Raw genomic sequence first — 23,606 nt, forward strand, 5'->3', positions numbered from 1 at the left:
TTCACTGATGAGACCTAATAACAGCCTTCCAGTACTTGAAGGGGGCCTACATGAAGGATGGAGAGAGGTTGTTTCCAAAGGCCTGCAGTGATAGGACGAGGTGCAACAGTTTGAAATGAGAGCAGAGCAGGTTTAGATTGGATGATAGGAACAAATTCTGCACCATGAGGGTGGTGGAACACTGCAACAGGTTGCCCAGGGAGGTAGTTGAGGCCACATCCCTGCAGATACTCAAGGTGAGCCTCAAGAGGGCTCTGGGCAAACTGATCTAGTTGAGGATTACTGCAGAGAGGGTTGGACTGGATGACCTCTGGAGGTCCCTTCCAACCTAGACCATTCTATGATTTTCAAGTTGTCTTGAAACACAAAAAGATCGACCTATGCATTTAGGAAAACTGTTCTGTGTGCCTGCCCTAGGTGAACCTGCTTTGGCAAGGGGTGGTTGGCCTCAATGATCTCCAGAGGTCCCTTCCAACCCCTAGCATTCTCTGATTTTCTGTTTGTTTGTTTGGATTTTTTTGACAAGAAGAGCTGAAGCACAGCTTTAGGCACCAGATAGTTTTCTCCTAACACAAGAGCACTCCTGTAAAACTCCCTTTTATTGTTTGCTTTGCAGTGTGGATTTCCAGGCTGTGTGCCTCTCCTCAGCCACCACGCCACCCATCATGCTTCAGTTGCCTCTCCCTGGCTATTTACTCAAGGCTGGGTACAGCCAGGAATTCCTTCGTGTAACAAAATGTACAAACCTGGTTTTATGCTGGAGAGGGCTCTCAAGGAGTTTCCCTTCTCTGTCCTGAGGAGCTGCTTTTACTCAGAAGCTCAGGAAGCAGCAGAAGTTTCTCACTACAAAGTCAGAGGCAGAAGGAGAGGAAAGGGACTGTGCATTTATTCCTTCCACCTAAGGAAAATTACAGCTCCAAAGAGCAGCTGAGTTATAGTTGTGGGAGCCTCTTTCCATTTAAGAACTTGCAAGTCCAAGAGCACTCCTCCTTCTCAGGCTATTTTGCAAACAGAGGCTTGGCATGACCTCATGCTCCCAACTACTTCATGGAAGAAAGAGGAACTGAGTTTTCATCTGCAAACATCATGCTGCCAAACAAATGGATACACCTGATGTTGTACCTCTGGAGTCAGAATCACAGATTGATAGGGGCTAGAAGGGCCCTCTGAACTTCATCTAGTCTAAGTTCCCTGCTAAAGCAGGATCACCCAGAGTAAATCACACAGGAACACATCCAGGTGGGTTTGGAATCTCTTCAGAGAAGCAGCCTCCACAACCTCTCTGGGCAGCCTGACCCAGTGCTCACCCACCCTCAAAGTAAAGAACTTTTTCCTTTCATTTACATGGAACCTCCCATGTTCCAGTTTGTGTCCACTGTCCCCTGCCCTGGTGCTGGACACCACTGAGAAGAGTCTGACTCCATCCCCGACATTCACCCTTTAGTTATTCATCAGCATGAATGAGATTCCCTCACAGTCTCCTCCTCTGCAGGCTAACCAGCCCCAGCTCTCTCAGCCTTTCCTCGTAAGGCAGATGTTTCAGACCCCTCAGCATCTTAGTGTCACCTGAAGCTGCACTGTCATCATGCACCTGGGTGACACTGGGCAAGCAAGGCAACCTATAGAATGCACAAGGCATTGGTTGGAGTTAAAGCCAAAAAAGAAAAAGCACATCTCCTGCAACCCAGCCACATTTCTGGGCATCTGCACTCTGCCAGAATCCAGAAAGACAGGCATGAGAGTTGGCTCAATGGGCAAGAAGAAAGCCAGGTGCTCTGTACCTGCTAAGGAACACACTTCCAAATGAGAAGCCAAGGCAGATGCATGCTTTCACACTGTCTTGCAGGCACCACAAAGATTCACTTCTACTGCTCTAAGAAAATCACAGTTGTCACCCTCCTAAGCCCCTCGTGGCAAGGGGTGACCCAGTTGGCCCAGGTTCAGGGCATGGCAGTTTACAAAAGCACAAACTCCAATGAATCAGTACAAAACCCATCAGTACTTTTTCTGCTGAGCCATCACCAATAAAGTTAACAAATTTCTCTGCCATCCCATCCTACCCTTCTTTCCCCACTGCTCCAATTAAACACAGGGATGTTTCCTCCCACAGAGACTGCAAAAAAATCCAGTGTTAACTGCACTCTATGTGGTTTTTGTTGCATCCTAACATTTAGATTGGTGGTGATTTCCAAAAGGAGGTGAGAGAGGATGTGAAGATCTCTCTCTGATGCTCAGTTCATAGCTGAAGGCCAGCTAACATTATCCATCTGAAGAGACAAACTCTTCATGGTGCAGGTATGCTCCCTGCACCCAGCAGCAGCAGTTTTCAGCTAGATGCCTGGAAGTTCATTGAATGAGTCCTTGGCAGCATTAACTGCAACACACAGCACATATTACAGATGGTGTCCAATCGTTCCACAAACTGCTGGTCAGAGACGGCAGATCCAGAGGCCCCACGCAAATCAGCTGGGCTTTTCCACCCTTGATCACAGGGCAGGGGTTGCCTTACCTCTGGAGATACCTGGCACCCTACTGCCTTACAGGTCTACCCCATGAGACTGTAAGCTAGGGCTCACCACTGGTGACCCAAGCTGGATGATCATTGAGGACATGGAGTCCAGGGGGCCACAAGGATGATCAGAGGGCTGGAGAATATCCGGATCCATGAGAGAGTTGGGGCTGCTAGGCCTGGAGAAGAGAAGGCTCCAGGGAGACCTTAGAGCAGCCTTTCAGTAACTGAAAGGGCTTTTTACAAGGGTTTGTAGTGATAGAATGAGAGGGAAAGGATTGAAGCATGAGGAAGGCAGACTGACACTGGAGATGAGGAAGAAATTCTTGACAGTGAGGGTGTTGAGACACTGGCACAGTTTGCCCAGGGAGGTTGTGGCTGTCCCCTCCCTGGAGGTGTTTAATGACAGGTTAGATGAGGCCTTGAGCAACCTGGGCTGGTGCAAAGTGTCCTTGCCTGTGGCAGGGGGGGTTGGAACTGGATGACATTTAAGGTCCTTTCCAACCTAAACCACTCCATAAATCTATGAATTAGGGGAAGGTTCAACTGCAGATTCTCATTTGTAGCCTCACCTCTACTGCTTGTACCCAAAGCACAGAAATCAGAGCTATGTTTTCTTTCTTAAAGCATATACAGGGGAGTATAATTTGCAGTGGAGTAATTCATCAGGGTACCAGACTTATGTAGAGGAAGTCACAATCTCCCATTATTCCTCCTATTCCTGCTGCAGAGCAGACTCCAGGGGGATCTTAGAGCTGCCTTCCAGTATCTGAAAAGAGCCTACAGGAAGGACAGAGAGGGACTTTTCATAAGGGTGTCTAGCAACAGGACAAGGGGCAAAGGTTTGAAGCTGAGGGAGGGCAGGGTTACACTGGAGCTTAGGAAGAAGTTCTTCAGTATGGGGGTGATGAGACTGTGGAACAGATTGTCCAGAGTGGTTGTGTGTAGCAGTTTGGGCTGGGTGCCTGCTGCTGCGTCACACTGTGGATGCCTCCTCCCTGGAAGTGTTTAAGGTCAGACTGGATGAGGCCGTGGGCAACCAAGCCTAGTTAAGATGTGTCCCTGCCCATGGCAGGGGGGTTGAAGTGGAGCATCTCTGAGGTCCCTTCCAACCTAAGCCATTCTAAGATTCTATGGTGCAGAAGAGGGAAATAGTTTAGGGATACAGAGCTGTTTTTTCTTGACACAGTCTGCACAAAAAGCCTGTGTTTTGCTGCAATCTCTTCAGTTTAGCACCACAAGGACACACTTTCCTCTGCATCAGCTTGTCCCAAACCAACACAGAAACCTTAGACACATTTGTAATGCAAGGCCAACTGCTTTGCAAAAGCACCCAGTGAATTTACTGCTTAAATCCCTGCAGAGCTTGGGAGTGCATTTTGTCCAGCAGAGGCAAATCCACAGCAGCCAGCGCTCTCCCGCTCACTGCTGTTTCCCTTTTGCTGTTGTTTCTTTAAGTCAAGACTTGAGAGAGCAAATTAAGCTTTCCACTCTCAGCTGCTAGATATGCATGAGTTACATGCCTCCAACACCAGAGGTTTATATATTTTCTTTTTAAAACATGAATGGGAAAGTGTACACAGCCACCCTTCTTTCCCCTATCCCTTCCTTCCCCTAAGGAGGAGTGTTTGTTGTTTTATTCAACCTTATGAAAGGTTGGGGAAGCTATTCCACCAATACTCTGATAAAGGTAGCCCACACTTCCTGAGAGATACAGTAAAGGGAAGAACGAAAAAAAACCCAAACAAAACACAACACAAAAAAAAACCACCCAACATAAAACCCAAGAAACCACCCACCCAAACACCCCCACCAGCAACAAAGCTGCTAGGAATAGCTTTAATGACTTCTGTACAGAGCAGGGAATTATAGCAACAAATCAGCCCAGTGTACAATTCATCTGCAGCCTTCCTAAAGAAGAGAGGGGTACACAAAAGCAAAAGCACTAAGCACTGCAAAATTTTGGCACTTCACAGCCAAGCCCTCGTGTCCAAGATAAAGCTGCCTCAGATAGGGATTCTTGTGTGTGTCAATTTAGAGACCTTCATGGACCACCTCTCTTTTGTGGCTTATAGGGGGGTGGAGGTGGAGGAAGGGACTTTGCTGCACATCCTGGACATTTATTTCAAGGATCTCATTTAAAAGATCCCAGATAGGCTGAGAGAGCTGGGGCTGTTCCAAGGTGGAGAAGGCTTCTGGGAGACCTCATAGAGGCCTTCCAGTACCTGAAGGGGGTAGTCAGGGAGGGACTTTACAAGGGCTTGTAGTGACAGGACAAGGGGGAAATGATTGAAGCTTGAGGAGGGCAGATTTAGACTGGAGATCAGGAAGAAATTCTTGACAGGGAGGATGGTGAGACACTGGCACAGGTTGCCCAGGGAGGTCATGGATGCCCCCTCTCTGTGGGTGTTCCAGGCCAGGTTGGATGAGTCCTTGAGCAACCTGGGCTTCTGGGAGGTGTCCCTGCCCATGTCAGGGGGGTTGGAACTAGATGGGTCCCTTCCAACTCAAACCATTCTATGAATCTAAGTTGGTGGCAGACACTGCTAACCCAGAAGGTTTGGGGTTTTTTTTCATTTGTAGGGTTTAATTTTGACAGGCTCCTAGGCAAGGAGTGGAGCAGCTGAGGTCAACAAGCACCACCAACCACAAACTCCACAGCCTCAAAACTGGGAGATCCCAGTTAGATCTTGGTCTCTGGGTATACAAGCATTTGTGGGACCTACTCATTAAAATGGGAGAGAAGCAAGATGACTCTCAAGGTGCAAACACAATAGAGAAGCTGGGTAGATACAGCACTGTACCAAGAGCACACAGAGTTTAATGCAGAATCATAGAATTGTCAGGGTTGGAAGGGACCTCAAGGATTATTCTGTTCCAACCCCCCTGCCATGGGCAGGGACCCCTCACACTAGATCAGGTTGCTCCCAGCCACATGCAGCCTAGCTTTAAAAACCTCCAGGGATGGGGCTTCTACCACCTCCCTGGGCAACACTGTCAAGCCATGGCAATCCCAGGACCAACAAAACCCTTTTGGACTTCAATCCAAGGCCTCGAAATAAGCCTCTTTTCTGCCTCCACTTTATCTGCTGCCTGTTAATCATTTCTACACATACTGCACTCATAAAAGTACAACTTTCAGGTGGGGGAAGAAACACACAGAGCCCACCCCACACACATCAAGCTGAACAGCTACAAATCACCCACTCTCCTTCTGCCTCTGCCCATCTGCACCAAGCCACAGAACTCTGGGCTTGGAAGGATTTTAAGCAAAAATGGTCACTTAGCCAGCAAATCTGACCTGGGAAGGTTTCAGACTTTTAGGTAAGGGCAAGGGAGACACAGACATTTTAGTAACTGATAAATACACAGAAAAACTTGATGAATAGCTTAAAAAAAAAACCAAATAATAGAGGGAAAAAAAAGAGAAAAGATATATATCATAAAACTAATTTTAGGAACTGCTGTAAAAAGGCACATTGCTGACCTGATAAGATCTTCCCCAATCAGTGGAGTTTATGTATACATAGGCAAGAGGGAAATGGTTTATTTGGGTTTTAAGGTTCTTCCTGTAGGATGCAGTGTTTATAAAGGGTGTTTTTAGAACTTCCTGATTGCATTTGTGAGCCTGTGCTCTCTGTATACCTCCAGCTCCTCTCCCCTCTTAGGAGTGCAGAGGCTGAAAATGCTTCATGAGAAATCCCGCAGCTTAGCAGGACCAAGCTTCAATTCACTAAGGGGGACAAGACACAGAAAAAGCAGTTGTTGTTCTTCTGAGTTTTTGCTAGAAAACTCTGGAAATTTCATAGAACAATTGAATGGTTTGGGGTAGAAGGGTCCTTAAACATCATCTAAGTCCAAATCCCCCTGCCATGGGCAGGGACACCTCCCACTAGTCCAGGTTGCTCAAGGCCTCACCCAAACTGCCCCTAAACGCCTCCAGGGAGGGGGCATCCACAACCTCCACTGTGCAACCTGATCCAGTATCTCATCACCCTCACTGTCAAGCACTTCTTCTGCATCCCCAGTGTAAATCTGCCCTCCTCAAGCTTCAATCCATTCCCTCTTGTATTATCACTACAAGCCCTTGGTAAAAATCCCTTCCTGGCTTTCTTGTCGCCCCTCCAGATACTGGAAGGCTGCTATAAGCTCATCCTGGAGCCTTCTCTTCCTCAGGCTGAACAGTCCCAACTCGTTCCAGCCCTCTGATCATCTTCATGGCCTCCTCTGGACCCATCCCAGCAGCTCCATGTCCCTCTTATGCTGAGGGCCCCAGAGCTGGATGCAGTGCTGCAGGTGGGGTCTCAGCAGAAGAATAGAGGGGGAGAATCCCCTCCCTCACCCTTGTCTGTATAACAGATAATGTTGTTTGGGTTATTCACCTTTAAAACACATCTAGGCTCCTTTCTCCCCCTCTCCTATCACTCCCCCTTTCATTTTTTCATTTTATTTACTGTTTCTTAATGAAGACAGCTAACTCTCTACATATCACTTACACTGGCCAACAAGCAGAAGCTCATCTCCAGCACTGCTTAAAAGCCTTTCCAGCCATTCAAAGTCTGAGCTCTCATGCAGTATTACAATCCCAAAATGCTAAATACTTGCAGAGAAAAAAACCCCAAACCCCAGGAATTTCTTTCTCTTCAGTAGCTATAGTGGTTTGATTGTACAGCAGCCTTTCATTCTTGTTTTTCCTCCAGTTCAGCTAAACCTCAGATGCCTTTTTGAAAACACAAAGTCAATCCAGCAAGGCAAGTACTGGAATTACAATTTATAACACTACCATTTCCTAACCTTTCTATCTCTACAGCCCCCAAAGTGCACATTCATGGATTCATAGAATGGTTTGGATTGGAAAGGACCTTAATGATTAAAAACCTCCTGCCATGTGCAGGACGCCTGCCACTAGCCCAGGTTGCTCAAGGCCTCATCTGACCTTGCCCTGAATACTTTTAGGGAGGGGGCATCCACAACCTCTCTGGGCAAGCTATTCCAGAACATCCAGTTACAAGGAAAGCAGTGAGGGGCTGCAACCAGCTTGACACCTCCCATTCCATGTCTCAGTCAAGGATGAATTACGTTGGCAGCACTGTGAATTTCTGGCAAGGCACTTTTTGCTGCAATTCACCATTTCTGATAAAAACAGAAAGGCTCTGCTGAAGTATCTGCAATTTTTTCTGTCACGTTTACACACATTCAATACATGGAGTGTAAACAACCCTGAAACACAGGGATTTACAGAATCACAGAAGGGTAGGGGTTGGAAGGGACTTCTGAAGGGCAACAAAGCTGGAGAGGGGTTTGGAGCACAAGCCCTATGAGGAGAGGCTGAGGGAGCTGGGGGTGTTTAGCCTGGAGAAGAGGCGGCTCAGGGGTAACCTTATTGCTGTCTACAACTCCCTGAAGGGTGAATTTCTCAGCTTGTTGTCACTGTGAGGACTCGCTGCAGTGGGCATCCAAGACAAACCCAAGCTGGACATGAGCAGACAGTGTGAGCCTGCAGCCCCGAAGGCCAATCTGGGCTGCATCCAAAGATGGATCTGCTGGCAGTTCAGATAGATGATTCTGCCACTTAGCTCTGCTCTGGTGAGACCTCACCTGGAGTACTGTGTACAGGTCTGAAGCCTGTACTGTACTGAGGTACAGGAAGGACATGGACCTGATGGAGTGGGTCCAGAGGAGGACCATGAGAATGATCAGGCAGTTGGAGCACCTCTGCTATGAGGCTGAGGGAGTTGGGGGTATTCAGCCTGAAGAGGAGGCTCTGGGGAGACCTAATAGCAGCCTTCCTTAAGGGTACCTTAAGGGGGCCTACACAAAGGATGGGGAGAGACTATTTACAAAGGCCTGCAGAGACAGGACAAGAGACAATGACTTCAAACTGGAGCAGAGCAGATTTAGCTTGAATGTTAGGAGCAAGTTCTTTACTATGAGGGTGGCAGAACCCTGGAACAGGTTGTCCAGGAAGGTGGTTGGGGCCCCATCCCTGGAGATATTCAAGGTGAGGCTCAACAGAGCTCTGGGCAACCTGATCTAATGGAGGATGTCCCTACTGACTGCGGGGAGGTTGGACTGGATGACCTTTGGAGGTCCATCCCACCCTGATTCCACTTCCCCACCAGGCTGCTGGATCTCTGCTCCCACCCATGCAGTATGGGCAAGTGATGAAGGGATGCAAAGGTCCAAGTGCTTCAGGAATCAAGCTCTTGAACAAAAACTAAATTAAACAGTTGAAAAAAACTTCTAAGTGTGCTTTGAATTAGATACTTTCAGATCTTGATGTAGTTTGTAAGAACCAGACTGTTTGTAAATAACCTGCAACCCCAGACCCAGAAGCCCTGCTGCAGCAGCCAAGTTTATTCCTCGGCTCTGCTGTCTTCCAGCAGCTCCTTACATCTTCCCTTTGATTTCTGGAAAACAACAACAACAAAAAGCACCTCTCCAGTATTAACACCTGGGTTTGACTTTTTTTTGTTTTTGCCTTCTCAGCCCTCAGAGATCTTATGAAGACCCCACAAACAACCGCCCCAAGTGATACCTTCCTGGAACCAGAGGCAGAGCGACAAGCTGCCCCGGCACTGCTCACTACCAGGGCATGACCTCAGCTATGCACCCCCACAAATATTTGCCTCATTTGGTCCCAAGTGGAAGCAAAGCAGACACTTCCCTGTGCTGCAACCCTGAAGAAGCCTCAGTAACCTTCTCTCAGCTTGGGGGCATAGCTTTCCATTCGTAAAACCAGGTAAACAGCCAGCTTGCCTTCCACGTGCTTCCCAACTCAGGCAGAAGTCTTTGGACATGTCAGTGGAAGAGCTGCAGTGAGTGGAGAGAAGCCAAGCTCTTGGCACATGACCAAGAGTGAGGTTGATAGCTATCTTTTTTTGGGTACCTTTCTCTTCTCCCCATCTCCTTCCCCCCCACCCTGCTGAAAGTGCGAGGGGTGAGGAGTCATTTTGGCTGCAGAAAACTGAGTGTTGCCTGTATTTAAAGGGAGGAACCCACCCCAACATAGAAACAAGCTATGGGATAGCCTTGTTTGACCTCATGTTAGCCTCCTGAAAAATGCTTTCCCTTATCAGTATGTGAATTACCAAATAAAACCTGGAAAGACTTGAAAAAACAAAAAAAGTATTACACAGATGTGCTTTCGAGTTCAGATGCTGAGTGCTGCCAGTGGCATCAACTGATGTTGTGGAGTCTCCATCTCTGGAGGGATTCAAAACCCACCTGCTGCCTGTGGGTCTGTGTTCCTGTGTGATTTACTCTGGGTGATCCTGCTCTAATGGGGGGTGAGGGTGGGGAGGGTGGACTAGATCTTCAGAGGTCCCTTCCAACCCCCACCACGCTGTTATCCTGAGAATGGACATCATTCCTATAAACCCACATCATTTCAGGAGTGCTGTCCTTCTGCAGGCAAGGGAGGACAGAAAAGGAGCTGGGAGGTGAGACCATGGCACTGCAACAGGCTCTGGAGTTTAGGAAAGAAGCTTTGTGATTTCTCGCAGCATTTTCAAACCGACTGCTGTGCAAACAGAATCACAGAATTGTTTTGGTTGGAAGAGACCTTTAAGATGGAGTCCAACCTTCAACCTATGACCACCATGGCCATTAAACCGTGTCCCAGAGTGCCAAAACCATGTCTTGAAGGGCATTTAAGGTCTTGTGAAGGAAACTCATCTTGCTCCTCAGGACCCACTGAGCAGGCAAGAAACGCTCTCAGCATTTTAAGGTGTAGTGCAGGGAGGGAAGCTATCTAGTCTTCAGACAAACTCCCAACTAGCAGAACATGGGACTGTCCAAGCAGGACAGATGTCTAATGCAATTAAAAAAAAAAAAGAATTAAAATCTAAGCATTTCCAGACCTCCTTGGGACTGGAGCACATGTGCAGAACATGCTCCTGTCCTTGCTTGGCAGCACAGGTCCTTACGAGCAGAGAGCTGTGTTTCCTATAGGGTAGATCAAGACACTATCAAGTTTTACAACATATCTCCCAGCACCATCAATGCAAGCCTCACAAAGAGGAACATCAGAAGGGTATCATAGTATCATTCAGGGTTGGAAGGGACCACAAGGATCATCTAGTTCCATGGGCAGGGACACCTCACACTAGATCAGGCTGGACAGAGCCTCATCCAGCCTGGGCTTAGACACCTCCAGGGACAGGGCCTCGACCACCTCCCTAGACAACCCATTCCAGGGTCTCACCACTCTCATGGTGAAGAACCTCCTCCTCACATCCAGCCTGAATCTCCCCACGTCCAGCTTCATTCCATTCCCCCTAGTCCTATCGCTACCTGAGATCCTGAGAAGTCCCTCCCCAGCCTTCCTGTAGGCCCCCTTCAGATACTGGAAAGTCACAATGAGGTCACCTCGGAGCCTTCTCTTCTGTAGACTGAACAGCCCCAACTCCTTCAGTCTGTCCTCATAGGAGAGGTGCTCCAGCCCTCTGATCATCCTTTTGGCCCTTCTCTGGACATGCTCCAGCACCTCCACATCCCTCTTGTAATAGGGGCCCCAGATCTGGACACAGTACTCCAGGTGGGGTCTCACCAGGGCTGAGTAGAGGGGGAGGTAGCAGCCATCTACTCCATTTTCCTACTAAAGTAAGGTGAGGGAAAGTGGTTGCTCTCAACAGGAGACATGCTTGAAGTTCCCAGAGATGCACACAGCTTAGCAAGTGCTAATGGTACTTTTTAACAGGCCATTTAATAGCAGGCACAAACAAGACAGGTAGTTCACTAAGAGCACTGGTCTGGGTTTGCATTTTGCCCAGTTTCTGCAGCAACTCAGACACAAAGCACTAGCCAGCAAGGAACGAGCTCCACCACCTTGGTAATCTTCAGGCCATAAAATGCTTTTTCTTTCTCCTTGCTAGGCACCACTGTCAAAGTCGAACTCTGTGGCGGTGAGGAACTCCACAATCTCACTTTTGAAAACACCACAGAGGTGAGGAAATGGAAGAAATTTTGTCAGAATGCCCCATGACCCCTCTTCCCTGTGCCTGCCAGTAACGAGGCTCCTTCTGAGCTGCTATCAGCTACTCAGCTCAGCTGATAGACTTAAGATCTCTCATCTGATTACAGCACACAGGAGCTGAGAACAAAGGGGAGGGGGGAAAAAACTCAAAACAAAAAAGATAATGAAACCAACCCAAAACACAGCCTTTGACTTTCTTTGCTTGCAACTCACACTTCAAAGTTATTCCAAGAGTCCAAGAACAAGCAGTTGGGAGACAAAACTAATTGTTTGGGTTAAATCTCACTTAAGACCTACTGCAACAGGTAGAACCTGCCAGCTGTTGGCAGGAAGGTCCTTATCAGCCTTGAAAGCATATTCTGCAATGCTCCTTTTGATAAAATACAGCTTACTTTTCAGGTTGAGCATGTACTTCTGCATGAAGCAGTGTTTTGCTCCAATGGCTACATGAGGTCCATGCTAGGAGAGACCACCTTTGCCTGATGCCAGGGAAGAAATATCACCAGCAGTTTGGTCTGCAGAAGTTGTGATGATGACAGAAGCCCTGCCTCCAGACATGAGCAACAGGTGAAGAAATAAAGTAAGGAACAGGCCAAAAAAAAACCCAAACCCCAACAACCCACCCCAAGAGTGCAGGGGAAAGGAAACGAAAGAGCACAAAAGGAGAAGTGAAACAGAGAAAGCAGGCAGGAAAGTGCAGACAGGCAGCAGGAGGAGGGAACAGCCCCCTCTTAGCTCCACGTGGAAAGCTGCTCCCAACTTCAGCTGGAGGCAAAGCCACCTCTCTCACAGCTAAGAGCTGGCCAGTGGGGCACTGGGGCACACCCACTTCCCTGGCCATGATGAAGAAGAGGAACCACCAGTGACTTTGACAGAAGAGGGACAGCACTCACAGAAGACATCATCTTGGACTGAAAGGAGACAATCTTCCTCTGCCCACCCAACAGTTCTTTGGCATCAGGTGGAGCAGGAAAGGAAGTGAGGAGCATCACTGTGCTATCTGCGGGTACCAACACCAGTGGTCACACTGACGTGGTAACACCTCCCCAAATGACTGTACCAGCAAGCAGAAGGGCAGGATTTAGGGACTGCTTTGCTATTCTTGCAGCACCACTAGAATTCACCCTCTCATTCTACCTCCATTTCTGCAACCCAGTCAACCCATCTTGACTCACTGAGGAGGGGACCAGTAGTCAGCCAGCTCTGCCACAGGAGGAAACAAAGTGTGAGAAATTACAAGGATAAACCCAACCTTTCCTTGGAAAAGCTGATGCAAAACCTGAAGGTGAGGGTCAGGCACAAGGGGAATCGCAGAATCATAGCATGCTAGGGGTTGGGAGGGATATCCAGAAATGGAGTCCAATCCCTCTGCTAAAACAGGATCACCTAGGGCAGGTCACACATGAAAGCATCCAGGTGGGTTTTGGAGTCTCCAGAGAAGCAGACTGCACAGCCTCTCTGGACAGCCTGTTCCAGGGCTCCATCACCCTCACCATAACGAAGAGTCTCCTCAAGTTGAGGTGTAACCTCCTGTGTTCTAGCTTGTACCTGTTGCTCCTTGTCCTGTCACTGGGCACTACCAAAAAGAGCCTGGCCCCTTCATCCTGACACTCACCCCTCAGATATTTACAGACATTGATAAGGTCCTCTCCAGACTAGACATCCCCAGGTCTCTCAATCTCTCTTCACAGAAAAGAAGTTCAAGTCCCCAAATCATCCTCATAGCTCTCACCAGGAAGGCAGCCAGCAGCAGCCCAGCTGCATTTCTCTGCAGCTTCAGAGGGTCAGGTTTTCAGTACTGAGCAAGCACCAGAAAAATAAATGATTAAGGGAAATTTGACAAGGAAAGGGGGTGGGTGTGGGTAGGGAAAAGGGAAGGAAGGAAGGAAAACACAAATCTTGGCAGAAAACCAACAGATAAAAAAGGAAACGAAGGGGGGGGGGGGGGGGAAGAGAAAATAAGAGCTTTAGAAACCATCAACTGAGTTCAGCCATGGTCAAGGTGGCAAAGAAAGAGTCAGTGCAAGCAAGGGGCTAGAAGATGCTCCACTGCTCTGCTTGCTGGCAGGCTTGGAGAAGACCTTTTGCCAGTCAGAGGATTTCTGTGACAACAGCTTCTTGCTTGCCTTTGGCAGTTCACAGAAACAGGGACTGCTGTGGCTTGCATCTGCTGTCAATCAGCTCTGCAGTTTCTTTGTGCCTTTTTTTAGTCAAATGACCCTTTTTGTTTATTTTTACATTTCTGCACTGTTTCAGAAATGTAAGTCCTCAAAAAAAAAATCAAATGCTCCACTTAGCAAACAGGGCACATAGCAAAAATGCAGTCTCCAGCTTTACTGAGCTCCCCATTCCTGCTCCTCTCTTGTGAGAAAGATTATCTTGCACTGTAAAAAAAACAATTAATATATGAGAGGAGCAAAGGAAAACTGTGAAGCAGACCACACTTTTTAATGCATTTTCTATGGCCAAAGCTGGTCTCAACAGTGCAAGAAAGCAAGAGGTGCACCTTTCTCCATGAGCCACAAGATCTCAGCTCCTGCAGAAACAGGGCTGGGCTGAGCATGCAACCCTGCTGGTGTCAGGATGCAGCCAACTGCCTGCTCCCTTTCTGAAACCAAACATTCCAAGTACATCTCTCACATCCAGTATCTCCAGAAGACGTGGCACTTGGTGCCATGGTCTAGGCATGGGGTCTGTGTTGATAGGTTGGACTCGATGATCCTCGAGGTCCTTTCCAACCTAAGCGATACTGTGATAATTCTGTTGGAGGGAAGGAAATGAAAATTAGCCCTTCCTCAGGCATGCCACAGTGTGCAAGAAAGCAAGAAGAAAGATTGAAACCAATAGTTAAGCTGCCTCTCAAGAGTCCTCAGCTCCCATTTCCCTGCCTGGTCCAGAAGAAGGACAATTACCATCATCTCCCTGCAGTTCAGTGGCCACCAAGAAACAATTTTGTGGTTTCAACTGGTGAACTGAGTCCAGGCTAAGAGTGAACATCTCCATACAGCAGAGTTTTGTTTGCAGCCTGGGGATTTATTTAAATGGGCAGATAAAGCCTCTGCCTCTGAACCCACAACCCAGGCTGCACCCCAGCCAGAGAAAAAAAAACCAGCCTGCAGAGAACAGCTCCCAGATGAGCTGCCATGACATTTGTGCCACACTTGAGCATCAGCCCACTGCCGTTGTCCCACCTCACCTCCTGCTTACTTCACTCTCTGGCCCAAAAGCAAGTTGTTCAGGCTTCTCCTCTTCCATACAGGATCAGGGTGATCCAAGGGCTGGCCGTGGCCATGGCATGGCCCAGCATGCTGAGAAATTCAACATTACCCACTTGTGCTAATACTTTTTGCACACCTCTCCCTTCCAGTTGTCTGACCAAACACCCTCTCCATATGTCTTCCACTTAACAGCTCCTTTCCAAGGCATTTCCAAGGCAGAAGCAGAAAGAGGGAAACCCCTTTTCTTGCTGCCTCTCCTTCATCCGACAGAGCTGCTATGCCCTTATAAACAGCAACTTCTCCCAGAAATTGAACAAAGCAGCCACTTACATGTCATATTTTCAACAGGCATGTTTTCAGGCCAAGAAATAAACAGTTATATTTTGGCAATCCTTCATTTCCTGTCCTGTTTGTGAGCCCTAATGTCACAACACACAGCGTGTCCCATGCCTTCCTCCTTGGCCTCAAGTTTGCAGAAGAAGAAAAAGTAGTAAAACACAAAATTGAGCTGCTTATGATACTTACAGAAAGTCATGGACAAAAAGTAGGGTAAAAACAAAGGGGGGGTGGGGGGAAAGAAGCAAAATTATTTTTTTCGGTGTTGAAGGCAAAGTGCAATATTGACAGGCTGGGTATTCACAGCAAGCATCGCTGGTCCCTGCTCAGCAACAGAGGGAAGTGGGATTTAGGACCAGCAAAGGACAAACAAGATTCGAGGTGAAGTTTAATTTTCTTCCCCTGGACTGGGCGGGGGGGGAGGGAGGAAGCATCACCCCAAAGCACCGCTGTGATCTCTCACCACATTCTGCTGTCCCACATGACACTGCAGCAACCCTCTACACCACCCCGAGACACATCTCACTTAACCCAGCTCATTACAATCCTCCCGGGGACTGGTCCCACTTGCAAACGCCTGGTATGCGTGCTGCAGGCTGGCTGGAATAAATCAAGTGCAGGCTGGCCCAGCGATGGGGACACCCCGGGGACGAAGCCGCTGCCTGGCTCGGGCAGGGCCGTCCAGGCTCCATCCCAAGCAGTGAAAGGCTGCGGACCAACACTTCCTCGTTCTCTGACCTTTTCCATTTAATTACTTCCTGTGACTTTCTTGGAACGGTGCATCGGAACGAGCAAGAGGCAGCCTCCGGGCATAACCGAATCGCTTTAAGGGTTCGGCTCCATCCTCCTACTTGCAAATGGAAAGATGCCAGCAGCCCAACTGGGAGCTGATGGCTGGCAGAGAGGGTCACCGCTTGCAGCAGGCAGCTACCCCTCTCCTAGGTGCGGGCACTGCTGCCCCAAACTCTCCCACCACTTACACTCCGTGCTGCAGCTTCGTGCCTCCGACGTTACCGGGCATCCTGCTCTCCCCCCTGCCCTGCAATGTGCCAAGGAGAAGCGCAGCGGTGAGGGGGGTGGGAGGGGGAGACAGACGGAAGCAGGAATAAAGGCTGAGATGCAGAAAGAGGCACTCACTTTGCAATGACAAATTGACCTCTAAGTATCGATCTGAAATGGTGCAGTCATGAAGGGACCAATGTGTTGCCAGCATCCTGAGCCCCATTTCCCCCCCCTTCCTCGGTTTTAGAAATTCCTTTAGAACAAGTCAGTAAGATTTTAAGCTTAAAAAAAAAAACAACCAGAAAGAAAAATATCTTTTTGAAGCCCCAACCAAGGGGAACCCCCCTCATAATTCACTGCAAGATGGTTATTTTAAAACTCATCCTGACAGTGGCTGAGGTTGTGTTTTTGGTGGTTTGTATTCTTTTTTTTTTTTGGGGGGGTGATGGTAATCTGGCTGTTAACATTTGCTCACAGTGCACTCAGTGAAATAAGAATAGCTATGCAAATTAAATCCAGATATCTAGGGCAAATAGCACGCTATACTACCATTGTTCTGCCAGCTTGAGGAAACTGATCAGCAGGGCCTTCTTTCCTTTATCATCATCATATATATATATATATATATATACAATAAATAAATAAATAAACTCATTTCACCCACCACCAAAACGAAAAACAACCCATGAGTCACCAGCTTCAGCGACGCTATCAATCAATGCAAGGCTGGAAGGGAATAGCTTACGAAGGAAACCATGGCTTACCTAAAACACACCTCACCGTGCCCTGCTAGGCAAAGACCTGCATCATACCAACCACGAGACCCAACTGCAGCCTCCAAAAGAGGTTGTGCACTGGGGCAAGGCCCACGGCTTTCAAGGTGGATGATGCACCAACGCATCCATCTGCCATGGAAACAGCTAACGCCGGCCTGAGAAGCCAGCTCCCAGATGCCACCAAGGCTTCCCGTTTCCTGGAGACTCAATCACAACCTTGCCGGGTTGACTGTGACCCTAGGAGAGGTGGCATGATCCGAGAGCCTCCCTGCCTTGCCCAGGTAGAAGGCACACGAAACCCATTAAGCCAAAGCATTCCTTGGTATGGCAGCATGGTGGCACACAGAAGAAGAATTTACTCCAAAACAAACTCCAGCCTACAATTAAGCGAAAAAACCAAACCCAAAACCTAAACCCCAACCATCAGAACCAGGCAGTCACTGTTTCACACTGACACTCATCTCCACACTGAGCCTTGCAGGAAGAACTCTTCTAAAGCAGCATCTTCCTGGAAGATGAAGGTGGGTGAGCACCAGCTTTCATCTATTCACAGAATCAACCAGGTTGGAAAAGACCTCAGAGATCAAGTCCAACCTACTACGTAATACCTAACACCTCCTGACAACTAAACCATGGCTCCCAGTGCCACATCCAAGCCTTTTTCGAACACCTCCAGGGATGGGGATCTCCACCACCTCCCTGGGCAGCACATTCCAATGGCCAATCACTTTCTGTGAAGAGCTTTCTCCTCACCTCGAGCCTAAACTTCCCCCAGCACAGCTTGAGACCGCGTTCTCTCGTTCTGTTGCTGGTTGCACCAGGTTAGGGCTGTCCCTGAGCAATCAAACCTGGAGACAGAGACCCAACTCCCCTCCTCTTGTCCAACTGGAGAAATAAACCCAAAACCTAAACTCCAGGAATCGGGAACCAGCGGGTTGCTGTTGGTTAGGTTAGGTTTGCTGCTGGAAGTGAGTCGGCCACATTTTCCCAGCCTGCTAAGCAACGGCACTCTGCGCAAGAGAAATTTAACTCCTTGCTATTTTTTTTTTTTACTGAAAGAACCCTACCCACTTCAAAACCCACCATTTCAGCAGCTCCTCATAAACACGCACCTCCAGCCTCTTCACCCTGGAGTGCCAAAATAATAACCCCCTCAACGCACAACCCACAGGCAGATGCCATCCCCCGGAGAGATTCGAGCATCAAAAGGAGATCACCTTCCGATGAGTTCGACGTCAGGAAGGTGTAAAAGGCAGCACATGCTGCCAACGACGATTGTTATTTTGTTGTTGTTTCAAACACACACACACACACACAAAAAAAAAGAGCCGAAAAGTTGCACAATTTCAACGCTGCTTTTATAAGCCCTGAGAGAAGTCATTTTAAAACGCAGCACATCCTATGGCGCTTGGCACCGAACCAGTCCTGCACGCAAGTGACTCATTTCTCTTGACTGTCAAAACCCAGAAAGAGATAGCCAGGAACGACGTTTGAGCCAGCAGGGCTTATAAAAAAAGAAAAAGCCTTTCCTGTCATTTCACTGCAATAGCCATCAAAGTTTTATTTTGATGGAGGGGGGCGGGGAGGGAAGGGGAGGAAAAAAAAGAAGAAATCTATAAAAGGGAAACCAGCGCTGTCACGCATTTTGAACGCCTCGGTGCGGCCTGTCGCAGGGGTTTGTTTGTGGGAATGTTGGAGGAGTGCTCCCAAGCTGAGGCTTGGCTCTAAAGGGGGGGCTGGGGGGTTGGGGCAGCGCAGCAGACACCCGCCGCCGTCCCTCCCCACCCCAGTGCCGGGGATAGGTAGGGGGTTGGGGAGGGTGGGTGGCAGTGAATGGGGAGGCCGCCGGTGCCCGGGTTTATGAATGCGGCGTCATGTGACGGCGGCGGCGGCCGCCCTCCTATTCACAAAACGGCGGCGGTCGGGGCGGGGATCCGCGACGTTGTCGTGTCGTGTCCGTCCCCCCCCCCCCCCCCCACCGCCAACCCCTTCGCTCCGCTTCTCCATTTCACCCCCCCCCAACCCCAACCTCGGGGCTGCGGGGTGGGGGGAAGGGCAGTGCACCTCTGCGCCGCCCCCCACTCCCCGGCCGCTTCCGCCGCAGGATGGCCCCACCGGGAGCCCCGAACCCCACCCCCCCCAGGGCCCCCAGCTGGGGCGGGGCGGAAAGAGGTGGTGGTTGCAAAGGGTGTCCGGGGGTGCCCCCGCTACCCCTCGCCCCCAGTCCCCGCACCCCGGCGTCCCCGCGGGTCCCGGGGGTTTTTATGAATGAAAAGGCGGTATGCAAATCAGCGCGGCCCGGGGGGGGGGAGCGCGAAATGGCGGATGCGCGGGCGGGCAGCGCGCACCCGTACGCGCGTGTCCGTGTCCCTCTGTCCGCCCGCGGTCTGCATGTGTCTGGGGGCGCGGCGGGGGGGGGGGGGGGGGGGGAGAGGGAAGGGGGTCGTGAGGGATCTGCACCGGCTCCCGCCCGGGGCAACAAAGGGTTGCCCCCCGCCCTCCCGCCCGGTCCCGCTCACTCGTCAGGGTAGGCTTCCTCGGTCATCTTCTCCCCGTCTAGGCTCATCCCTCGCCGCGGGCGGCCGGGCTGCGCCTCTGCATCTTCCTGCGCTTCACATGGCGGGGAGGCCGCGCCGCGGCGGGCCGGGGCTGGCGGCCGCGCCGGGCCCGACGGCGCGGGAGCGCGGGCAGCGGTGGAGGTGGGAGGAGGGAAGGGGCGGGGGGGGGGGGGGGGGGAGGGCTACGGCCAGGCTCGTCGCCGGGTGGCGGCGGCGGCGGCCGGGGGCGAAGGAGGAGGAAAGGCGGCGGTCAGTGCGCCGCGGGGGCGCGGCGGGGCGCGGCGGCGGCGGCGCGGGGTCCGGGCCCGGGAGAGCGACGCAGCGCCCGGGGGCAGGCGGCGGCGCCGGGCCAGCCCCATGGCCGCGCTCACGCCATGGCGGGGCGCCGCGGGGAGCGGCGGAGAGGGGAAGGGAGGCTGGGGTAAGCCCCGGCAGGAAGCGGCGGCGCTGCCGAGCGGCCGCGGCCGCCGGGAGCGGGCAGGGCAGCGCCGGACCCGGGCGGGAGGGGAGCCGCGGCGGCAGCGGCGAGGAAGGAGGAGACGCGCCTGCCGCTGGCACCTCCCCCGCGGCGGCACGGCCCGCCCCGGCCCGGCCCACTGAGCCCCCGCGGCGCAGCGCCCGGGGTGCGGCCGCCGCCGCCTCGCTCCCCTCCGCCCGCCGGCACCGCCCCCCGCGCCGCAGCCCCCGCGCCCCGCCCATTGCTGCTCGGCTCGGTTCGGCTCGGCTCGGCTTGGCTCGGGCCTCACCTCAGCTTGTCCCGCCTGGGCTCAGGTTCTGTCGGCCGCGCTCTGGGCTATTCAGCCCGGCCTAGTAAAGCCCAGTTCAGCGGAATCTAGCCCGTCTGCGACCCGTCAGGCCTAGCTCCCTTCAGCCTGACCTTGCCCAGCTCGGCTGGGCTCAGCCCGAGCCAAACTAGCTCGGCCCACTCCAGGCTAGCTGGATGCGGCTGCTTGCCACGGCTGACAAGGCTCACAGGAAGGACTGACGTGCCTGTCGGTGATCACCGCAGTGCCTGTGTTTAACAGCCTGTGGGGACAGGAAGAGCTTCCCTAGGAAGGCCGGAGCTGTCCCCATGGAGCCATGTCGGGGGTTTCTCACCACCCTTGTGTGCTTCCTGCTCCAACTTGGCCTCTACAAGGGCTCTGATCAACCCTTGGAGCCATGCTCAGCAACACTATGGGCTGAGCACAGCCACACCGGTCACACCATGCAGCATTCTTGGTAGGTCACTTTAAATGTTGTGGGGTTTGGTTTTGATTTTCTTTGCTACAACAAACAGTGCAAGCACTCTCACAGCATGTTGCTGCACCCTGATACCTCCTCCTGCCCTGGAAATCCACTTGGTCCGCAGAGGAGGAGGTGACAAGAGCCAACTTCTGACAAGAAACTTTGGCCCATGAAGCTGAATAACTACCAGGTTTTGCTCCATGAGGACCTCTACAACCAGGCAGAGGAGAAGAAATGTGTGAAAAGATATCTGCCTGTCCCACACAGGCCCTTCTGGTGTCTGCAGGCTCCTCAGCTGCAGCATCTCTTTGCCATTGCATGTGGGGCAATGTCCCTTCTCTGCTCTCACTGCATAGGAATAGTCAGACCCTGTAGAGCTGCACTTCCTAAGGAAGCCACTTAGTGATCCATCTCTCAAGTCTAGTCTGTGGGACTTAGTCTTGAAGGGACCTTCAGATTTTGGGGTGGGAATTGTGTTTCTGCTCTCTCGGGCTTTGCTTTCGAAGTGCTAAAAATTGCCTTTTCTGAACACAAGTGGAAACGTGGAGGAAAAAAAAATCTGTGGACTGCTTGTAATGTGATGGAGGGAAAAGCTGATGACAGCTTAGAGGTCTTTATGGGAGGTTACCCCCAGAGAGATACAGAGTGTCATTTGGATGTACTACCACAATCTGCAACTTCGGTGGCATCCACCATATTATAGTAACACACTTGTCATTGCTAGAGGTTGGGCCAAACACCAGCTCCAAACACTGCTCCACTCCCCTTGGCAGTCTGTGGCTCCCTGGGGTGCCAATGCTGCCTCTCTCCCACCTCCTTTCCACCCATTCATTCCTCTGCAAAGCCAAGTTTAACACCACCTTGGCTCTGTGTATGTGTGTATATGTCCTCTCCCCGGCTGGGGAGCGCACTGCTGGATCTGCTCAGATGGTCCCAAGTAATAATACCCCCCCACCCCCCAATACCTCTTTATTTTGGAAAGTTATTCAAGGATCCAGCTTGCAGAGACTGGCATGATAAACATCTTGGCAAAGCTGAGCTGGCAGTGAAAGGAAGTGTCAAGGCAGGAGTAAGCAGTCCCAGCTTGGAAGGAACGTCTTCAGCTGCTGTACCATAAAAGAACAGATGTAATGATTTGATGCACTTCCACTCATCCTATGACTCCCCCCAGCCCCCCAAAACAATGCTGCAGTTGCACAGATGTCTGACATCCTTAAAATCACAGAATCACAGAAATGCCTCGGTTGTAAAAGGCATTTGTAATGAAGTCCAACCATCCTCTAGCTCTGCTGAGGCTGGTGCTGAACCGTGTCCCTCAGCACCACGTCTCCACCTCTTTGAAACACCTCCAGGGATGGAGATTCAACCACCTTCCTGGGGAGCTGGTTCCAGTCTTTGAGAACCCTTTTTGGGTGAAGAAGTTCCTTGTGATATCCAACCTAAACCTCCCCTGGTACAACTTGAGGCCATTTCCTCTTGTCCTATCACTTCTTTCTTAGGAGAAGAGACCAATCCCCACCTCACTACAGCCTCCTTTCATGGAGTTGTAGAGAGTGAGGTCTCACCTTAGTCTCCTCCAGACTAAATCCCAGTTCCCTCAGCTTCACCAGCCTCGTTCTCCAGACCCTTCTCCAGCTTCCTTGCCCTTCCCTGGACCTGCTGCAGCACCTCAATATCTTTCCTGTAGTGAGGGCCCCAGAATCTTTCACGCTGAAAATCTGTGGGCAGCAGCAGCATTGGTGCACATGAAGTGGGGAGCACAGCATCTAGCAGTTGGCTACTAGGGAACCAGAATATGGGGAGAATTATGGCCACATGGAACACCCAGGGTGCAATCATGTAATTAAAAGGCCACTTGAATGCCTATGCCGCTGAGGAGGACTGGGTGTTAGTCACTGCCTAATTAAAGCTTGAGAGCTTGGCTGTGTGATCCAGGTGGACTTTGATGTACTTTGTGTTGTGGCTGTGGATATTTGCCCCAATGGTGAGAAGGAAACGTGTCTGAAGTTTGGAAGGCTGAACTTTTACCCAGGCTAGTTTTCTTGAGTCATTTCCTGTGGATTTGGGAGATCTCAGCATTTCCAAAGAAAGACTGGATGTGGCACTTGGAGCCCAAAAAAAGCTTGGATGTGGCACTTGGAGCCCAAAAAAAGATTGGATGTGGCACTTGGAGCCATGGTTTAGTTGTCATGAGGTGTTAAGTGTTAGGTAATAGGTTGGACTTGAAGATCTCTGAGGTCTTTTCCAACCTGGTTGATTCTGTGATTGTGTGATTTGGTCTCTGCTTTTGTTGCCCTGCTAATTTGGAAGCTGCCAGGCCATTTATTCTCCCAACGCTTTCTCTTACTGCACAACCCTCTTACTGCTGCTCTCATCCCCATAAACACTTGAATTGGATTCTTCTTCTGATATTCAGGTCACCGTGGCGCTTCCTGCGAGCAGTGCTTTCGAGCTGACTGACTTTTCTGAATGAGAAGGCTCTCAGAGGTGTGATTGCTGTTTGTGCATCGCGCTGTTTGTACACAGAGCTTCTCCTTACACACTGAAAGGCGCTTACCCCCCTCCTCCACCCTCCACTCCCCCCGATGCCATTGTGACAGTACCTAGAATTAATTAGCCATTGGCGGCAGAGCGTCAAGGCAGCAGCTTCTGCATGCTAACGACAGGCACGCTGTGACTGTGCTGCCTTTTATATTCAAAAGGAGGAGTGTTTATTTTGCAGAGTAATACTTTAGCTGTTGCAGCGAGCCTGGAATCACAGAGAGAGGAATGGCACAGAGAGTTGGAAGGGACCTCTGAACTTCATCTAGTCCAACCCCCCTGCTAAAAGCAGGATCACCCAGAGTAAATCACACAGGAACACGTCCAGGCAGGTTTGGAATGCCTCCAGAGAAGGAGACTCCACAGCCTCCCTGGGCAGCCTGTCCCAGTGCTCACCTACCCTCAAAGTGGAGTTTTTCCTTATGTATATGTGGAACCTCCTGTGTTCCAGTTTGTGTCTGT

General features: G+C 50.7%; 1 protein-coding gene and 1 long non-coding RNA gene across 4 annotated transcripts in view; one reads left to right on the forward strand and one right to left on the reverse strand.

Annotated features, from left to right (window-relative positions):
• The window catches only part of SPRED2 (sprouty related EVH1 domain containing 2), a 94,862-nt gene extending 74,985 nt beyond the window's left edge, over positions 1–19,877 (reverse strand). Inside the window, exon 1 of the mRNA XM_068153072.1 lies at positions 19,338–19,877. Coding sequence (XP_068009173.1) covers positions 19,338–19,384 — 47 coding nt within the window. The 5' untranslated portion in view covers positions 19,385–19,877. The remainder of the gene's footprint in view (positions 1–19,337) is intronic.
• A 535-nt stretch (positions 19,878–20,412) lies between these two features.
• Positions 20,413–23,606, forward strand: part of LOC137448513 (uncharacterized) — a 39,592-nt gene continuing 36,398 nt past the window's right edge. For all 3 annotated transcript variants that reach the window (XR_010989115.1, XR_010989114.1, XR_010989116.1), the window contains exon 1: positions 20,413–20,597. This is a non-coding gene — a long non-coding RNA (uncharacterized lncRNA). The remainder of the gene's footprint in view (positions 20,598–23,606) is intronic.

Source organism: Melanerpes formicivorus, unplaced genomic scaffold (assembly GCF_026170545.1).
Source record: "Melanerpes formicivorus ecotype bairdi unplaced genomic scaffold, bMelFor1.0.p_v2 SCAF_25, whole genome shotgun sequence".
In the NCBI taxonomy this organism is placed as follows: domain Eukaryota; kingdom Metazoa; phylum Chordata; class Aves; order Piciformes; family Picidae; genus Melanerpes; species Melanerpes formicivorus.